We start from the raw sequence: 19,750 nt of genomic DNA on the forward strand, positions 1-19,750 counted from the left end.
TGAATAAGTTTGCATTCATCGTAACCTTTTCTTTGTTTCTATTTCATGTTGATATCCCACACACGGAAACGATTATCAACTTAAAGGGAAATATATCACCGCAAGTACGCTTTAATTCCGGTTTGAAGATTAGCGGCTTCATTCAGTTTTTGATAACAATACCAACACGCTTCCGTCTCACATTTTGACACATTTCAATGATTACCGCTAAACGCTCAGATCGTTGCACAAATAATTATTTATAAAACATGTTTTTCTGTGTATAAAACATTTATCAGTGATAAAAGGTGCCTGTCGTCGGTTTAACCGACGTAGTGAAGAACATTATGCTCACGTGCCCTAAGGTTAGTCTTTGACAAAACCCGTGGACGTTCTTTACAGGACACCAGTAAACTCGCCAAAAAGGATATAAACATGATAGGTCACAACATTTGTAATGAAATGTAAAGACATCTTATGGTGACGAGACAATATTTAACACTGCAACAAACCGTAATAACGAAATTGTCAAAAGAACCCAGCGGAAGAGTTCTTTCTTAAATTATTTGACAAGACGTTGTGAATACATGTTAGTCTCATGTATAAGTGTACAAGCGCAGACGTGTGAAGGGGGCTATGGTCCATGATCTGGTGTACATTGTCCGAGATATCTGCAATTAGTGACCTGTTACAAACTGAGCCAGCGTCTGTGAGTCTGTTAGACTGATATAAGCATCCTAAATGTGCATTTAAAGAGAAACAAAAGTGAGTATCAATGACGTGAATCAGAGCGACTTCCAATCAGCTCGACTCTCGTCTCCTTTGATGATTCTATCTAAATTGACCTATCAGGAGATTTTGTTGTTGCAAAAGCATATTTTTAAGCATCTGTGTGTACTGTGGGTCACAGAACTGAATACAAAACATCTTGGCAAATTATTCATATCGTCTTACCAAATATCCAAATATTCTTTTCGAGAGTAGGCAGTATCACTTCAAGTTGTCCCTTGCTAACACAGTACAACCCTTACATTTATGTGCAGAAATATATGGAGGCAGGGAGTCACATGAACAACTTGTCAATTTGTCACTGTCCTGATTGAAACAGGGGCGGTCGGGTAGCCTAGTGGTTAAAGCGTTCGCTCGTCACGCCGAAGACCCGGGTTCGATTCCCGACATGGGTACAATGTGTGAAACCCATTTCTGGTGTCCCCCGCCGTGATATTGCTGGAATATTGCTAAAAGCGGCGTAAAACCAAACTCACTCACTCACTGATTGAAACAACTTTGTCTCATCGTGTGCAGCATCTGGTGCATGTGCATGCATGTACATATCTGGTAGCAGTGGTGAATGTGAAGTCTAACTGATAAAAGCGATGACAGATTATACATTTGTGGTCCAACATTTTATCATATCCACCTCAAATGCCAAAAGGCAAATTGTCAACCACTGTATAAAAACCAAGAACATTATCTGCAAAACGCATTTGCAGTTGTGTAAAACGTTCTAGATCAGAACAAGCAAAATGGATCGTGGTCATGTATATTACGATATTATCAAAGAACCGTTTTAAAGGAGTACCGCATGTTTTTAACAATTCATTCCTAACTCCAAAAAACTGAAATATGAAGGTTTCAAATAGCCAACCGGATCTCCTGACATCCAATCCGTTCTCGTCTTCTAACAAAGTGGCTCCCACCCATAGCAAGGACTTCAACGACTGTTTTTATGATAGCGACAAATGAACAATGTAAGAAAATATTCACGACCTCAAGGCGGCGTATCACCAAAATTGTAAACGGATAAAAAAGCAACAAGACGTTATTTGACGTCAAAAGATTACGCATTATCGTTATGTCAAACAAACTGAAGCCGGGGTGTCAAATTGTAACGGTGGGTATTGGGGTGAAGCGGGTGAGGCCTGTGGTAGTATGACAGCTTGCTGGCTGCAGATAACGCCTGCCTTTAACGTATTTCTAAGATGGTGGTGGATTGATGGCGCGGATTTCTAAAAGGTTGCGGTGTAATTGTCAGTCAAATATTTTATTATGCGGACCAATTCTGAAGAGATTTGGGTCGAGACGGTCCGACATGATTACTGAATAGCTGATTATGTAGAAACTAATCATAAACTGCAAATGCGTTTACATTGGACAGTTTGTCATTTCAGTTGATCTATGCATTGGAGCGTGAATCCTTTTCCTTCGATCGCATAGAATTTTTGGGTGTGTGTGTATATGTTGGAGGCGGATTCGGGTGGCGGGGGTTGTGTGGTGATGAACGAAAGCCAGACGTCTCTTTAGCGAACAGACCTGCCCTATATGTACTTGACTTACATGGTGTGAGAACAACACATGGCAGATACATGTTCATATCGGTTACAAGTCAAACATGTCTGTGAAATGTCGCTGTAGAGGATTCTTGTAATGTAAATACAGCAGCGTTCAGAAACAAAAACAGGATCTCGAAAACACATAGCTTTAGTAACCTCATTAACATGCACATGGAAAGAACATGTACTGAAAGGCAAATGTAACTGTTCATATCAGTTAATTGATAACCCAAATGCACAATAAATACGATTCGTGAAGAGGCTATATGGCTTTACCGATTGTTCAATCTCCGAGTAACAAACGACAGAGGAAGACAGACCAATGTGGCTTGAAGCTTTTATTGCGTTTTCACAACTCGCAACTCAATATTTATGTCTCCTATAAACTGCTGTACATATGTATTGGGGAAGAAAAATAACAAGACATTCCAGTAAATGTCTGTAAAGAACACAACCTTCTAAGCAACTCTTGAGAGTCAATATGGTTCATCCCCAACCCAGTTAAACACTATATACATTAGATCCTCAAGGAAAAAGTAGGGTTGCTTCTTTATATGCTCATAATGCTTATACTGGATAATGGTAATGCTTAAGGTTCGGAATAGTATGGTACATGGGTACCTCAAAGGTCGTGATGACCCCTACAACCCCATCTGGAACTTGAGATCTGAGTGAACACCATCTGCTGGTTGTGAGGAAGGACTCAGTCCCACACCTTCAGAACTGCCTTCACGCTCAAAGCAGATACCACTGAAGGTGGGTGCATTCAGTGTCCTGCTGAAGACCCTCGAAATAGATTTCCCTAAGCTACAGTGACTCATATTCCTTTTGCGTGTTAGCAGTTGAGGATGGATATCATATAATAATCTGTTATAAAAATACAATTACAGTTACCACTGTCTTTAAAGTAACCATTTTTTAAAGAACAAAGGCAGGTGTTTATTTTTTTAAAATGAAGCTGAAGATTTATTTAGATCTCATGAAATGCATTAAAATGGCCCCAAACCTATTGTTTGGCTAATATTTAGTTTACTTCGGTTTGGCCTAAGTTATCCTTTATCCATCGTTTAGCTTGTTGCTTATAAATATAGAACATCAACAACAGGGAATAACCATTCTCGATTATCCGACGAAACATGTGGCGTAAAGGGCGGTGAAACCTAATAATGTGCTAACTCTCCAATTAAGATGGACCTTTTCATGATCGCCATTAACTGAAAACCTACATTAATTTGTCACGACGTTCCATATTCACTGAACGTAAACCAAGCGTGCCCGTCCTACATGTAATGTTAAAAAGATTATCCATACGAATAATGTGCCAAACGGAGACATGAGATTAACTTATTACAAAAATACCCCTCATTAAACATGTACTTGAGAATTTCGAATTGTCTCTTTTGAAAGGTTAGGCTGAGGTGAGACTTCATTGGGCTGGTTCCCGTGTTATAGAGTGTACATAAACACAAGCTTGAGTCTGGTTCTGCATCTCGTTTGCTGTTTCAGCATTTGGTAAAATTTACGTTTCGGACAATCAGCAATCAGCAACACACAATGTCACGGGACTAGGTAAACGGCCGCGGGAGAGTATTGTCCTTGCAAATGTACGTTCATACTGAAACACTTGTACGCAAACCATATTTAAGGGATAGTTTTTAACGAAGGTTCATTTATGAAAGGTAAATGATGATTACATGAAAAAGTCTAAAGTCTGTTGACATACAAGAGTCGTCTACATCTACATCTATGTGTGAAACTCCTCGTACGGAATTCTAAATTGCTATTAATTACTGGTAAATATAGGATATCCACTTTTAAACAATTTCAGTTATCTCACCGATGAAAGTTGATATAACACAGTTTGGAGTTATTTAAGATATATCAACATGAATCCTAATGCATGGGCATATTGCTGTACATTTCAGAGATAGGGAACGTCAAAGCAAGACTCTTTACCCATTACCAACATAACACGCATTCATTTGAATCGATTTTGCATGAACGTGTCCGTTCCCTCAAAACTTAAAAGAAGACTATGAGAAGTGACTATACGGATGTTTTTTATATCATTCTCAAAGATTCAAAGGATGCTTGATATTTCTGCAATCTCAAACACGAACCAAGTTCAATTCTGTCAAGGCATTTTGATTTTTCAACTTTGTACACCACTATGACACAGGGCAAACTTAAAAGGAAAACCTCATTCCCTTATCCATGGTGTGGTCATCACAAAATGTGACCATATATATATTTACGTTACATCTCTATCGTCAAAGGTTCAGGACACTTTTTCAGATATGAAAGCAAATGTCATCTGAAGTTTACTCAGAAAACAATATGTGAAATTATGGGCTTCCACATTTACGTGACATATAGACAAGAAGTAGGCATCCCCATGGGCACCATATGTGCTCCCCTCCTTGCTGATCTGTCTCTTTGGGCATACGAGTCGAATATTCTGCTCGGATTGGCAAATTCAACAAACGGTAATTTGGCCAAGGAATTCAACTTAATCTTCGGGTAAATCGCTGATCTGCTATCGTTCAATAATGGTCAAATGGCAAATTCCCTTTGGTATCTACATTTCACAACTTTCCAGGTACGATTGGACATATATTTTGCTCTGAAGATTTCAAGACCGTCATACGACTCTTGCTTGAAAGTCGTTTGATCCAGGTTACATCCATACAATGCCTTCCTAAAACGGTTTATGGCAGAAACGTGGAGGACATTTTAAAGTTTGAGGCATCATTGACAAATTTTTGTCCGAATCAATTCGCATCTGTTCCCCTGGTTTTTTCAGGTGAACCTGGCCCGACTAGCCTTTGCGTGTGTTTGTAACGGGTCCACCGATGGGGCAACTAAAAACGAATAAGGCCCAGAGACAAACATCTTCAATTTAACTGTCAACATATCTGAATGTTAAAAGCTGATTGTTACCCTTGTGACTAGTTGTGAGGCTATCCCCTCCACTGAAATTCATTCAACCTACTCACACATAACCTTCGTAGTCTGATGTAATCGTTTTGGAATGTACATATTCAAAATGAAACTATATAAAGAAATCACACTATTACGTCACATTATCTCATCCTGCTGTCCGTGTCAGGTCCTTATGCTAACCTTTATATATGACAAAGAAAATGAGCCATTTGAATTTCAAAAGCGGCAATTTAACTTACCACGCCACTGCATGTGGAAACAGCTGTGTATGACGACCTTTGACCTTTGACATAACCATGATAGAAACACTTGTCGTCGATGACTTCAACAAATGTCTCGTTACCATCGTCCCATTCTGAGAAGGAATTCGGCGGTGAGATCTGCGATTGATACAGAGCCAGTTGAATCTTTTGCCTTCGCCATGAAACCTCCAAGAAAAAGGCCTCGGGTAGATCTGATGATAAAGGCACACCACTCTTATACGCCGTGTTACCAGGGATTTCCGATCTAACGTGTTTGTCCTGAATGTCTATGACATGAGGGAAAGTAATCTCCATTCTCTGGACGGGGCATGGTGGCTTGAAGGGCAGACCTGAAAACAGAAAGAAATACATACACATATATCCATTTGCAAAGCTTATAATAGCATGCATAAGCATCCATCATACTCAAGCTGATGTCATGGATTCACTCAGATCAATTTACTTGCGATATTTTGTTTTAGTTCATGAGTAGAAACGCTTGTGTGGCATTGAATAGTTGATATACATGGTGAATTCCCCAAGGTTTAGAAGGAGAGAGGGAATGAGGTTCTACGCCACTGTCCATCAATACTTGAGCAATATATGGGCGAAAGATATTTGAAATTGACTTCACACATTAAACCCATGTTGGGAATCAAACCTGGGCTTTCGGCGTGGCGGACATCTAACCACTACTCATTCACCATGCCCCTTTCCAGACTTTGACTGCTTGACACAAATAGTACTCATTGCAGAAGTTGAAAACAATCGATTTTTTCATGTGGCTATAGTTAATCTGTCATGTCATGACATTTTTAACTATAGTCATATGAAAGTCCCCTTTAACATCTTTTGAGTAGCCTCAGTATATATGAAACCGACGTCAAATATATACATGCACATTTATAGCTAGTTTCCTAAGACTAACGTGAGAAGGGGTCCTGTTACCCAGACAATATTTCAAGCCACAAGTATAGGCGACAGTTCGGTAAGGAGGAGACAGCTTGCCATATTAAAAGGCAGCGGTGATATTATTTTGCCTATTTTGCATAAACGCAAATAAAAGAACTGAAGTTCTCAGCAAGGTCATGTAACGCAAACACTCACACCAAATTGGAGGTCGACAACATTAATCATACTCTGATTACACAGTAATGAAACGTGCATATACCTCGCCGATATCGTTACATAGGCTTGTCATATGAATTGATATGTCGCGATGCTCCGATAACCATCGTGAAAGAAGGTTTCGTAAAACCCTCAGCAGCTGATCAGCCTCATAAAACCCACACGGTTCGTTTTGCTGTCTAAGCGAGTAGAAAACCTTTCCCACACAAACATCATTTTCCACCCATCTGTGAGTCTATACACCTAGGTGTGTTGATAATGTAACAAGCTGACAGAATTCAGAACGAATCAATACACTACAAACGATGTAAATGGTATGCCCCGTTTGGGCGTCTTCCTTGTCACTCTGACCAGACAAACCCATGCTGTTCGGGTCCACCCAAGCGGACAAATTGTTCTGAATAAGTTTTTCAGGGTGGTCATTCACTACGCTGGGGAAGGTTTCTATACGCTGTACTTCGTAGAAGTGCAGGTATTCTCAGAGGAAGACTTTCATTAGGTTATGATAACATTTGCATTCAGACGATGACCTAAAGACGACAACGTGAGACCGGCGGTTACCAAGCAAAATCAGGAACTCTGTGAAAGTTTGTTTGTATTGAGCTTAACTTAAGGAGCTATCAATTTGGTGGTGAATAGTTTCCATGACACTGCAGTTAGAATGTAAATCGTATTTGAATACATATACTATGTGAATATAGAATTAGGTATTTCATGATTCATGAGATCTCTTCGGCCACCTTGCGATGATTCTTGACGAAAGTGGTCGGGACGCAGATTGTGACTATGGCGTCATATTATGTTACTGAGTTTCACAGGCTTGACACAAAGGCTGTTTGCTTATTTTGACTTTGTTTGGTGTTCAGATCTCGGATGGTGGGGTTTAGGGGGTGATATGAATAACGCCGTGGTAGGTATTCAGTGAGACAGATGATAAGGCGTTCCAACTTATGCAATACAAAGATACTGTCAATATAACAGCTGAGTGGATAACGAGCAGGGAATTAGCTTAGAATACCTTTGACACATGACGACAAAGTCAACCAGGAATAGCAAAGGTACGCAATCTTAAATGCAATCACTCTAACCTCAAAACTAAACCCCACTAACATTAAGAACACTAACGTTACTGGGCTGAAAACAGTCGCCTGTTGTGAGATACTCATTGATGTGAAGCGTGTAAAATCGCCTATGATACCCGCATCAAAGACATCATCATCGAAATAATCATTTATTGTTTGTCTCATTTTCACCACCATCAAACAAACATGAATGTATACTTTTCAGTTTATTGTAAATGTCTTACGACGCCACTGCTGTGATCAGTAATATATATCAGACAATATACATCCACGCACATAGGGAGCCAGACAAGCGGCATCATTTTGACAGTAACTTCACCGCATTCGCCACATAATATAGGTCAGATGTCCACAGTTAAGCTATCTATTGCCCTACAGCGGATTAACGTTGACTGATGACTGGTACATTTGAATCCAATGTTGGTTATTACCTGTAAACGCTAACACTTCCCACCACCTTGAAAACCATAAACAGAAAATGCTGTAACTAATAACTACCTGTATTTGTAAACAGTTGAATTCATCATTGTAGTTTATGTTAACCCTTTTACGCCCAAAAGTTTTTTTCGGCTCGTATTATTCGAAGGGGTGTGTTTTTAAACCGTAAATCGTGTCAGAGATACTGTCAAACTAGGCCGTGAACTCAAAACTGTCACATTTCCTTTACAAGTTTGTAACTTTTCGATGTATCCGGGCCACCGGCACTCTGCCAGGCGTGTCACCCATGTACCTCAACAGTTTGCCAAGGCTAGACAGAAATCATGTCGGAAGTCCCCCTTCCTACCCCTCCCCCCTTCCTCCAGCTGTGCTACCGGCACTATCGCTTACTACTGTTGGGAACGTTACCCAACTGTCGAGCAGGTCTGTGTAAATGCAGCAGATATGCAAGCTTGACAGAAAAACGTGGTTTCTTAACTTTCTGATAAATGGTTGTTATTTTTCTTTCTTGAATACATGTGACAGAGGGGGTATTTAATCACAAGTAAAACATACTCCAGCTTTGATTACAGGAAGTGTGCAAGACGTTAATAACTAGGGTTTCACAAAGTTGCTGTGTAATTGTAATTATAGCTTATTGGCTTCCTAACCGGCAAAGCCATGTTCATAGATCCATCAGAGGGTACCGTGACACATAAACACAACCAGCACGACATTCAAAAGCCTGGAGTGAGTGAGTTTGGTTTAACGCCGCTTTTAACAGTATTCCAGTTATATCATGGCGTGTCAGCTTAATGTGGGAGGAAAGCCCGAAGTGATGCAGGCCTCAGACGTTTACCACTTCAAGGAAACCCACGTGCACGGGTATGGTGCTGACAAACCTAGAAACATAATCGGGCGAACCGGGAATCGAACCCACAATCATAGGTTTCTGGCATGCCCAAGGGACGCAACTCTGCACAGCGAATCGCGGCGCCATAGACGACTGGGCCACCCGTGCCCACATAAAAGCCTGGACCTGAACGAAGCATATGGTATATATTATCTCAAGCAAATTCATATACTCGTGTTTGTTTTCAGTATTTTATCTCAACAGTGAAGAATACGAAGTGTGGTTTGATATAGCAAACCAAATGCTACAAGATGACACTTATTGTCAGGCCCAGTGTGAAGTTATCAGTCGTTAAATAAAACTGAATCCTTAGCGGACAGCTGGCTAATAAAATAGTCATAGAAATAGTCTACCAAAATAATGTTTCTCCCCGTCTTATAAAGATCACGCAACGCATTTACTTCCGGGAATAAGTCTTACAAAGTTGAACTTCAGTGCAACGCAGGACACATTCGTCACGCTCGTTGTGAAGAACATGTCCACACAAGACGGGGACATCACGATTACTGCATGCTACTGAGTGAGGGAAAGTGTTTGAATCTTAACATACTTTGCCGTCGAAACAAATCTAATCATGTTCAAATGTAAAACATATGTTGCTTATGAAGCATTTCATATCAATATGGATAGGAATATTTAGGAAATATAATTACAACAATATAAAAGAGTTTGGAAAATACTCGTGATCTGCAGTCCATGACCACATACAACTGTCCATCCTTGCTGTAATAGCATGCGTTCATGCACATTTGTATGTGACATATTACACAAAACAGAGATAAAGTTACCATTCGGAGTTATTTATTTGTTCAAGGAGAGAATATCAATACAAGACGAGAACTTCATACTTATTAGTGTTCATGGGATCTGATGGCCTTTACACACAAATTGTTTAATGCAAAGGGAAAATGCGGACTTTTATTTCTTTGCATCAAAAAACATTTTGTTTTGTTTTTTGTTGTTGCGAAAGCTTTGTTTGAAAATATCAATTTTCTAAAGGGCATGTATATGTTCACTAAATTTCACACACTCATACTGTACAGATATTATGGACCAGAGGCCTAGATAACAATAAAACATTCAAATTTGACAAGTATCGAGAAGCTTAAAGACTTTGAACGAGTGACAGTATTACGTTTGTATGATTGGCCATATAATATGTCGGTTGACATAAAGACATAACACTCGGTGTAACATCAACGAGGCAAAAGAATCAAAGGTTTAATTTCCTTATTAGATATCACTAATATATTTTTTTTTAAATAAGTCACGGAACACAGCGCTCTTCCAAAAATATACCGAAATAGAAGTGATGGAGAATTAGTTTACCTCATTGGCGTAATCACGCGTTTTTAATTACCGCTAACAGAACTAATATGTTTGAAGTTTACAGGCAAGCGCCTTTGGTTAAATGTTTAAATAAAATATAACATTATTGCACCATATGGTGCATGATGTGTACATTGTAGATATAAATGCTATGAATATCATTAGAAAGTAGAATATGTGGCGTCCCCTAAACGACTTTGTTCAAAATATGCCTCACATCTCCCAGCAGTGGGTGGGTACCCGGTAAGATCACATGATAATGTTACAGTTATATATTAATATTGTTTTAAATCGTCTTTGTTAATGTTTTTCCTTCACTGTGAGGCATCGGTGCTAAAAATCGTTCGTGACTGAGGTCAAAACACTGCATGAAGAATTCAGATGGTCTGATGTCTGAGAAGAAGGTCGCAACGATTTGGTCGCAAACATCAGCAGGTCCATGCCGTTTTCAAGTATATTTATACAATTACTTCTGTGATCAATGTGTATAATACTATACTGTATTTGACAACATGATATGAGTTGCTAATTGAAAAAGGATGAATTCAAACTGCATCTAATACGTTCATCTCAAGCTACCATCACCACTGTGAGTAAGTCGCGGTATGTATAGATGTGTAACGACATTCATGCAACTGGTAAATGTGTCAAGCCACGATGTGAGCGCGCCAACTGAATGAGAAACATGCAAGGTTCAAATGCATCTCGTGTTCATGAGATGTTTGTTCAGCGTTAACTTGCATTTGTACTGTTTTCTAATGCTGCTGTTTTAGGGGTTTTATAGTTTGTGGGAAATATATGAGCAGGTTTAAGAGATTTACCACAAATTCAGCGCCCTTTGGAATGCCGAAATAAATAAATAAATCATTGCTTTTTAGGACATACCCACAACATTTCCGACTACCATAAACTACTGGAAAGAATAAAACATGTTTCTGTTGTTTTTGCAATGACATAAATGGGGGTTACGCCTTGAATACTTGATAAAAATCTAAACAGTGGGGATATATTTTTCTGGATAACTATAAAACGAATATATTATTCAGTCTAATATGTACAGTTTATTACGGACAAAGAAAGCAACCAACATTTTTTTTAAATGAAGTAAAAGCGAATTACGGTATATTGCAGATAATAGTCACGAGTGAGGTAGAGTGATTCAATAATAACGTAGTGGTTAGTATCTTTGAACTAAGCCAGTGCGCTTGAATGCTATTGTGGTACAACACAACCGTATATCCATGTCGATGGGAAACGATTACAGGTAGTCAGCAAGGTCAGTTGAAAGTTTGTATTTTCAGGTGGGAAAATATTTCAAAATACTCTCTGCACTTGGTAACCTTTGTGGTCAACTGATCCCCATTCCGGTTACCACGAGATTCCGTTGACCTATTCTGTTCGGGAATCCTCATGGGGACGTACTAACACAAACGGATTCGAGAAAGCAAGACGTGAAATACTGCTTCAGTTGAATCTGTATTAGTGTAGGGGCGGTCGGGTAGCCTTGTGGTTAAAGCGTTCGCTCGTCACGCCGAAGACCCGGGTTCGATTCCCGACATGGGTACAATGTGTGAAGCCAATTTCTGGTGTCCCCCGCCGTGATATTGCTGGAATATTGCTAAAAGCGGCGTAAAACCAAACTCACTCACGCACTCACTGTATTAGTGTAAAGGTTTGCCTTAGGCTTCTTTGACTGGCACTTACTGAGATAGAAAAAAGACTTAGTAAGGACCAACAATGGCGACAAGATAACGAAGAAATATTGTTTTTGTTGATAGCCATGCAATTAATGTTGTGTTGGATGATGGCCTTTTGAGCGATAGTGAGGAACCTATTTCTGATAAACATACGCTGAGGCATATCTTGAATTCTTTATCTAATTATGTATTGTCAAAATGATGAAAGTCACCATAATATATGTTGTTTGTTCGTTTGTTTTTTTAACGCTGCACTGAGCAATATTCCAGCTCTATGACGGTGGTCTGTACAATATCGAGTCTGGACCAGACAATCCAGTGATTAACATCATGAGCATCGACCCACGCAATTGGGATACGATAACATGCATCAACCAAGTCACCGAGCCTGACCACCCGACCCCGTTAGTCGCCTCTTACGACAAGCACAGTCGCCTTTTACGGCAAGCATGGGTTGCTGAAGACCTATTCTACCCCGGATCTTTATGGGTCCACCATAATATATAGATACACCGCAGTTATATACACATGCGTATGGTACTAACACTATATGGGCATTGTATAGATTGGGTGCAGATAATGTAATGCAATTATTATAGTATACTGCAATTGTGTTTAATTAAGAATTTACTTTCACTTTGTGTGAGTTCATTGGAGTATGAACCTTCATAGAGTGAGGGCAAAACTGTATGAACTGCATACTACAATGAACTCACACAAAGCGAAATTCTTAATTTTTTTATGTCACTAATTTTACCTCAGAAGAGATAGACCTTGTTCTATACACAATTATATTTAGTATGTGTGACTTCATGTTTACACTGACAGCCATACAATAACCAGCTGTATCGCGGAATAAAATAGTTCCTCAAAACGCGAGGTGACATGAACTTTTGAATGCTCAACATGCTCAACAAGGACAACTTTTGTAGTTTCTGTACAACAAATGTACTCACAAATAATATCCTCACTAGATGAGAAACCTCTGTTAAGAACTACCTCATTAAGTCAGTCACAATGACAGCGCGTCGTAATACATTTACATTAAATCCAATAAATCAAAACGGCCGACACGATAAGCGTGACGGGAGAGATTTCCGAAGTCCTTAATGAACCTGTGGCTATTTTAAGTGTTAGTTATCACTGATCAATCGACCGATTACTGAAAGGTGATTATAGAGAAGTCTCAAATACATACTAAGGTACATTCGTATATTGCTGTAGACTGTCACTGAAGTCTAGACACGGATCGAGTCGATACCACGGTAGTTTGAATGTGCTTTTCTTCGTTTTGTTCTGTAAGATAGATAGTAGCAATGATATCCTTGAACCGACATGCAATCAAGCTCTCTGACTTATCCCAATGAATGCTCAAACGCTAAGTTCAAGACAAAAGGTTCTAAATGATGAAAAACAACGCTTCTGTATTTATTCGTGCTGGGGAATTCCCAGGGGTTCCCCCAAGAATGTGGAAGTAGTCCGTCGGTGTTTACGTCATTTCAAGAACACTTATGAATGTCAATTTCGCGGCCATGTGACTGACCTCTCGTCCAATGGAAAAGCCGTATATCGTGTAAACTTCAAATTATAAAATTATCATTAGATGCACCTGCAACAGTTTCGGTACTACATGTAGGACTAGTTTCCTTTGATGAGGGTAAAAAAGGTATTATATGAATTAAATGCACACATTTTATGTTGATTTTCATGATAGGATAGCATAATCTGTTCGAGTGCACCCAAGCGAACATGTAGGTAATCAGGCACATGTAATGGGTGCTTACACTCACGGCATTTTATTTGTAATGTATTAAAGTCTGTTCCCATTACGCTTAACAGCCGTTTTTCTACCTGTGATTTATGGACAAGCTAAATCTGGTGACGCTTGACATATGACATGCTAGTATTAGTAATAGACGTCGTTCTTTTCAGAGTTATAACTGTTATTCAGATGAGATTAAGTGATACTGTCTGTGCTTAAAGCGTGCAACGATGCAGAAATGGTTTCTTTTTAACAGTTTGTTAGATGCATGACGCTGCACGCATGTACGCCGTAACGCTGACTTAACTATTCTAAACGATTCTTGCAGACTGTAACACCTGAAGATTGGCCATAGCAAACTGTTGTCCTTCACCTCTAAAATTCCGTTCATGTGGACACAGAGGCGTGTGAGGAATACGAAGCTGTGAATGAAACGTCTTAGAAGGTAATATGAAAGCATTCCGCTGTCGCTACATGAATGAATGAATGAGTTTGGGTGAACACCGATTTTAACAGTATTTCATCTATACAGGTGTATCGCCATGTGTCTGCTTGAGGAAGGGTCTAAGTGACGTAGGTCTTTACAACTTTGGTGCAATTCGGGAGCTGACGAACAGGGATCAAAAGACCACGGCGGAAAAACAGGGATTCGAACCCACGATCACAGATGTCTAGCATCCCTAAGGGGCAACAAGTTACGGCTCTGTGAATGAACAATAAACAAGTCAGAGACAAATAAACTATTGTGCTCCACACTGTTTTGGCGCGCATCGTCACACAGGATGAGCAGCACCAGGATTAACTGATCCTCAGACTGGCCCCTACATTGTAGGATGTCCCTGAACCTGAAAACATCTCGTACTTAACCAAATCTGTGAACAGTCAAATACTCACGTGTTCCTTCCGACTCCTCTTTGGCCTTGACCTGAAGACAAAAGATATGATTACGTTATGCACGGGTCTAATGTGAGGAACAGACATTGTTTATATCGCTCATAACGTTTTTTCATTGTCAAACACATAAGAAGCCGTAATGGAATGTTTATGGCATTCTAGAACGACAAGTATCCCAGTGACATGATTAGAAAGGCCGCTGTACGAGAGACGAGATCCTGCTTAATCGAAATAGGCCAAGTATGGGAACCCATTTCTACATAAGGACCATGACGCTACGACGAACGTCGAATTATACATATTAAGTGTATACAGATTCAGGATAATCGGGAACTTGTTTGAGTACGAGAGAGCTACATGGATTGTTATCAGTTGAATTGGAGGCCTCGCTACACTGTATGAACATTTACATACTGGCGCATGAGTGTAAAGAAGCCGGCTTGTGTGTGGGTGAATGAGTAAACACCAAAGTCAGCAATATTTCGGCTGTATCACGGCGACCTAGAGCAGACAACCCAATGTTCAACAGTGTAAAGATTGACTAACCACGTCACTGCTTTTTGGAGTAAGATGACACACTGTGTCCTAATACAGATGTATGTCGGTTCTTACTGCAAACATATATATTTAAGAAATATACAAAGACCACGAGTAGTTTATTTCTTAGATGAGATATCAACATTTTATACAGTCTCTTCAAGGATGTCAATACATTACACAAGCTTTAAAAACATTTACCCGTATTTAAATAATGATGATTCCCCGAATATAATCCGATCTCGGCAATGTCGGACAACTCCATGTAATTTATGTACAGGGAGGTTAAGTTTGGTATTCTCACAATTTTCACGTTGATTATCTGCATCTTTCCTCCCAATACCTATTGTCATATCACTCCAAATGTTGGGTGCGATCGATCTGCTTTGTCTAGCTTTATCTATGGGGAAACGTCCCTCACAAAAATAACGTCGTCCAATATACGACGTCATCAAGTTGCGAACGCATGTTCGAATCTCCATAAATGACGTCATGTTAGAACAATGTTTTATCGTGAAATATACCACGCTTTGTTCTACATTGTTCTTTGCGATTTATAGCGTAACTATCTTAGCTATATAGCTATACATTGTACTCCAAAAGGCGATGAAGTGGGTAAATCAATCTTTACACAATAAATATCCGCAGTACTCCATGTTTTCAGTAACAACCGACGTATTAAGGCCAGGTCGACACAATGTGTCATCGTATCCCGACGGCGCGTACAGTTGTTGTTCATTGTATCAACCAAAGGTTCTTCTTGTCCAGACTCGATTAAGTACAGGTCGTCTTGATACAGCTGTAAAACGTCTGACTGCAGCGTGCTTCAACATTCACTCTCTCATCCTCTCGTTCCGTATTCTGCATGCCACATGTACAAACGTTGTTGTACATGCCCACACGCGACAGGAAGGGTCCTTCAAGTTTGTGTGTACACTTGAAAACAATACTATTTTCACCAGGGCGGTAAAGGCTTACAGCTGTCAGTCTGTCTCGTATTTTTCGATCTTCAAAACAAACTTTGCCTTGCCGAAGAAAAAATAGGTTGGGGTTAGTTTACTAGGTCGACAGTCTCACGTTTTGAGACGTGATTTAATTTTCAACGGTAAAAAGCACATGTAAATTACGCCCAACCTATACTTGTGTAATGACCACTGAGTTAAGCTGTCACGATAAGAGACTTTACACATGCAACGCATTACCGCGTTCTTTAAAGTCCGATCAACTTCCAGACTTTTAGTGTCTGGTACTGAAAACTAATGACTGTGGCCACTGCAATGTCTTATATACAAGGAGGCGAAACGCTCTCTAATCATAGGTTTCTCAGAGCTACAGGTACCGAAACATAGCCTATTTCTGATCATTGCATATATTAATGAAACCAACAAAAACTTTTCAACAATTATTAGAAATCTGTAATATTCCGACTATATCTTAAGCACGTGTTAGGAATAACTAGTTAGTGATGATACAGGTGTTCGCGAAAAGGTGATGGTATCCTTCTCTACCGGTGGTACCCGTTGGGCAGCACATCCTAGCTGTTCCATACTCTTACAGTAAAACATAGTAACCTAGAAGAATATCGCGGCTAGTGACAAAAATGTGGTGACCGCCTCCGTGGTCTAGTGGTAGAGCGTCTGCCCGGTTCGATTCGGCCGCGTCATACCAAATGACGTTTAAAATGACACTTGTTACCCTGATTGTGTTCGGCATACATCGGATAAAGCAATAATTGGTCGGGCTGAAATCAGTATCTTCTGTCTGAGTTGGGTAACCATGTTAGACTGCGGAATGGTATCTTAGTGGGCTAGCACCATAAAACCGGCAATACTCTTAAACGCGACGTTCAACTCCATCTCACCGCATCGTCATGATGTGGTAAGGAGGGCCAGTATGAAGCATAATGTAGGCGTGATCACTTTGATAAAACCGAATAGCGCAGGGAGGGCAAGAATCATACTTGATGCGGTTTTGGTTTGATTGTTTGTTTGTTGTTTACGCCGCACTCAGCAATGTTCAAGCTATATGACGGCGGTCTGTAAATAATCGAGTTGGACCAGACAATTCAGTGACTGACATCATGAGCATCGATCCACACAGATGCGATACGATGACATGCATCAACCAAGTGAGCGAGCCTGACCAGCGTATCCCGTTAGTCGCCTCTTACGACAAGCCTAGTAGCTTTTTACGGCAAGCATGGGTTGCAGGAGACCTATTCTACCCCGGATCTTCACGGGTCGGAGCTGCTTTACTAGGCGACAGGAGGGTCCTGCATATCCAACATACTTCATCAGCATCCAATTCAAACAGTTAATAATACCTCATGTCAGAGGATGGTATAAACTGAAGTGCACACTCGAAATGACCCTGTCCAGACGTGCAATGAATAGAGCAGCATGCCATATGTACTGTTATGGCTCATATTCTGCAGAATGGTAATGGGCCTTTGATATTCCCACACATGGTAACTGACCAGAACGTTTAATGGGCTAACCCTTTGACCGACATAATGATATTCGCAGTCTCTGCAAAATCTGCAAGTCTAGTATTTAAAGTGGAACCTGCCCATGATCAAAGTGACAGTTGTATCTGGTCAGTCGAACCACTTAAACAAATAGTTGTCAACATCTGTATTCATCTGTGTAAACAAACTACCCTCTCTCATCTGACCCTTGGCATATCGTAAGATCTTCGCCATATCCTAGGATATTGACCTGGCACATAAACAAGTGTTTAGATTGTTAACTCTTCTACGCACATTTACTCCTACATACCAAGCGGTTGACTGCATATCTGTGAGAAACATGCAAAACAAACACATACTTTGCATAAAAACTGCTCCAAATGCTCCCTTTAAAACGACAGCCAAAACATAACATGTTTCTTTTTTCTAATCCAATATTTCTCTTTTTTTTTTCGTGTTCATTTTGGATTTATGCGTCTAGAAACAACCAGTCTTTTTATCATGTGGGATGCATGGTACCCCTCAACGATGTTAACTCAATGGAACGTATATTGTATGTAGGACTATTAATTAATCACAAACCCAGACTTGATGTCCATGTTACCTATACAACATATGTATACAACACAATGCCGCGGCTATCTTTCAGTGCAAACGAGTTCGTCTGAACAGTGTCATTCCCCAGTTGAATGCAATACTTTCTGTAATGACAGACATGTTTAAGATGTGCACTATAATGTAACAATGCGTGCTTGTATGTTAAGCATAATCATGAGGTTTGTTGTATAGGGCATGTCTCAAGTATTGGTAGGATCAAGAAATCATCAGGACTGACATGTGCTTTCAAGATTCAAATTAACCTGCACAATAATGATATTATAAATTACTTGGTAATCATGATATACGCTTTGGACTAAACCGTCGATAATAACGTAGTTAATGAACGAACTCACCTCACTCTTACGATAGATAACCTGACAGTAAATTGGGTGTCGGTCTTTCTGTTCGTATTCCAATCTTTGCTGTTGTTATTCCATGAAGGAGATAATTGAAGCTAATATATGTGTAAATGACACTGTTCACCAATTACATAAAGATATAGATATATATATAACTGAACATGTATCCAGACTTGAACATTGAACAGATGTATATTATAAAATAATACGGAACGCAAACAATAAAACTCAAAGGCGTACATAGTCTCCTAACTTGCAATATTTGCTCGTTTCTGCTTTCAGCAGCTTCCCCAAAAAGCTGAATAAGTGTTTTCCCCTCCTTTCAATCAAACAATGTGTAAAGTACTCACCGTAACCACAAGAACGCCCAGGAAACAGAGGAAGCGTCGAACTGACATTAAAGTATTCATCCCTAGGGGTGCATTCGTCTGTCAATCTGAACTCTTCCTTTGCACTTGTCTGTCTGTCTGCCAGCCCTGTTTGTCTATCCACCCCCGAGGTTTGCTCAGCGGTCGAACGCTGGGAGTGTTTGGCGCGAGGGTCCCCTTGGTACACCCCTTCGTTACAGGAGAATGTGGTCTGTACGCGTGGCACGGGCTTGAAACTAGAGACTATACTCGTTTGGAAATTCTATCTCATATGGTTAATATGCCGTCTCACATCTCCAATAGTGACACTGCTCACGCGGGCGTAACGCCGAGGGGGTTGCAGTCGCCTGTACTCTGGATGTCTGATGCACCACGTGGGGGGGGAGGTTCCGCTTGACAGGCCGGGGTATTCGTGACGGACACGCCAGTCCGTCCCACCCACCGTCACTCACACACTGGCACACTCCGCGATGTGTGACACTAACTTGGTTTACTGTTGCCGCTCATATGCATAGAACGTATCATCCGGCTATTTTATCATTCAGACGATTCAACAGTCATTATTGGACATTGTCGTATTATTTCCCCCGGCGGTCGGTGACAAATGTCAGTTTGTATAGTTCTACTCCAAACCCATTTTGCTTTCCTATAAATCAACGTCTAGCCTACTAAACATACACACATGTTCATGAACTTGCCC

The 19,750-nt window shown here is 40.2% G+C and overlaps 1 protein-coding gene across 2 annotated transcripts in view; it reads right to left on the reverse strand.

Annotated features, from left to right (window-relative positions):
- The window catches only part of LOC139469609 (A disintegrin and metalloproteinase with thrombospondin motifs 3-like), a 48,528-nt gene extending 29,043 nt beyond the window's left edge, over positions 1–19,485 (reverse strand). For both annotated transcript variants that reach the window (XM_071251823.1, XM_071251822.1), the window contains exons 1-3: positions 19,033–19,485; positions 14,720–14,750; positions 5,495–5,847 (exon numbers count right to left, since the gene is read on the reverse strand). In XM_071251823.1, the coding sequence (XP_071107924.1) occupies positions 5,495–5,847; positions 14,720–14,750; positions 19,033–19,092 (444 nt within the window). In that variant the 5' untranslated portion in view covers positions 19,093–19,485. The remainder of the gene's footprint in view (positions 1–5,494; positions 5,848–14,719; positions 14,751–19,032) is intronic.
- Positions 19,486–19,750: the final 265 nt, after the last annotated feature.

Source organism: Haliotis cracherodii, unplaced genomic scaffold (genome assembly GCF_022045235.1).
Source record: "Haliotis cracherodii isolate W230 unplaced genomic scaffold, xgHalCrac1.p SCAF_2, whole genome shotgun sequence".
NCBI lineage: Eukaryota > Metazoa > Mollusca > Gastropoda > Lepetellida > Haliotidae > Haliotis > Haliotis cracherodii.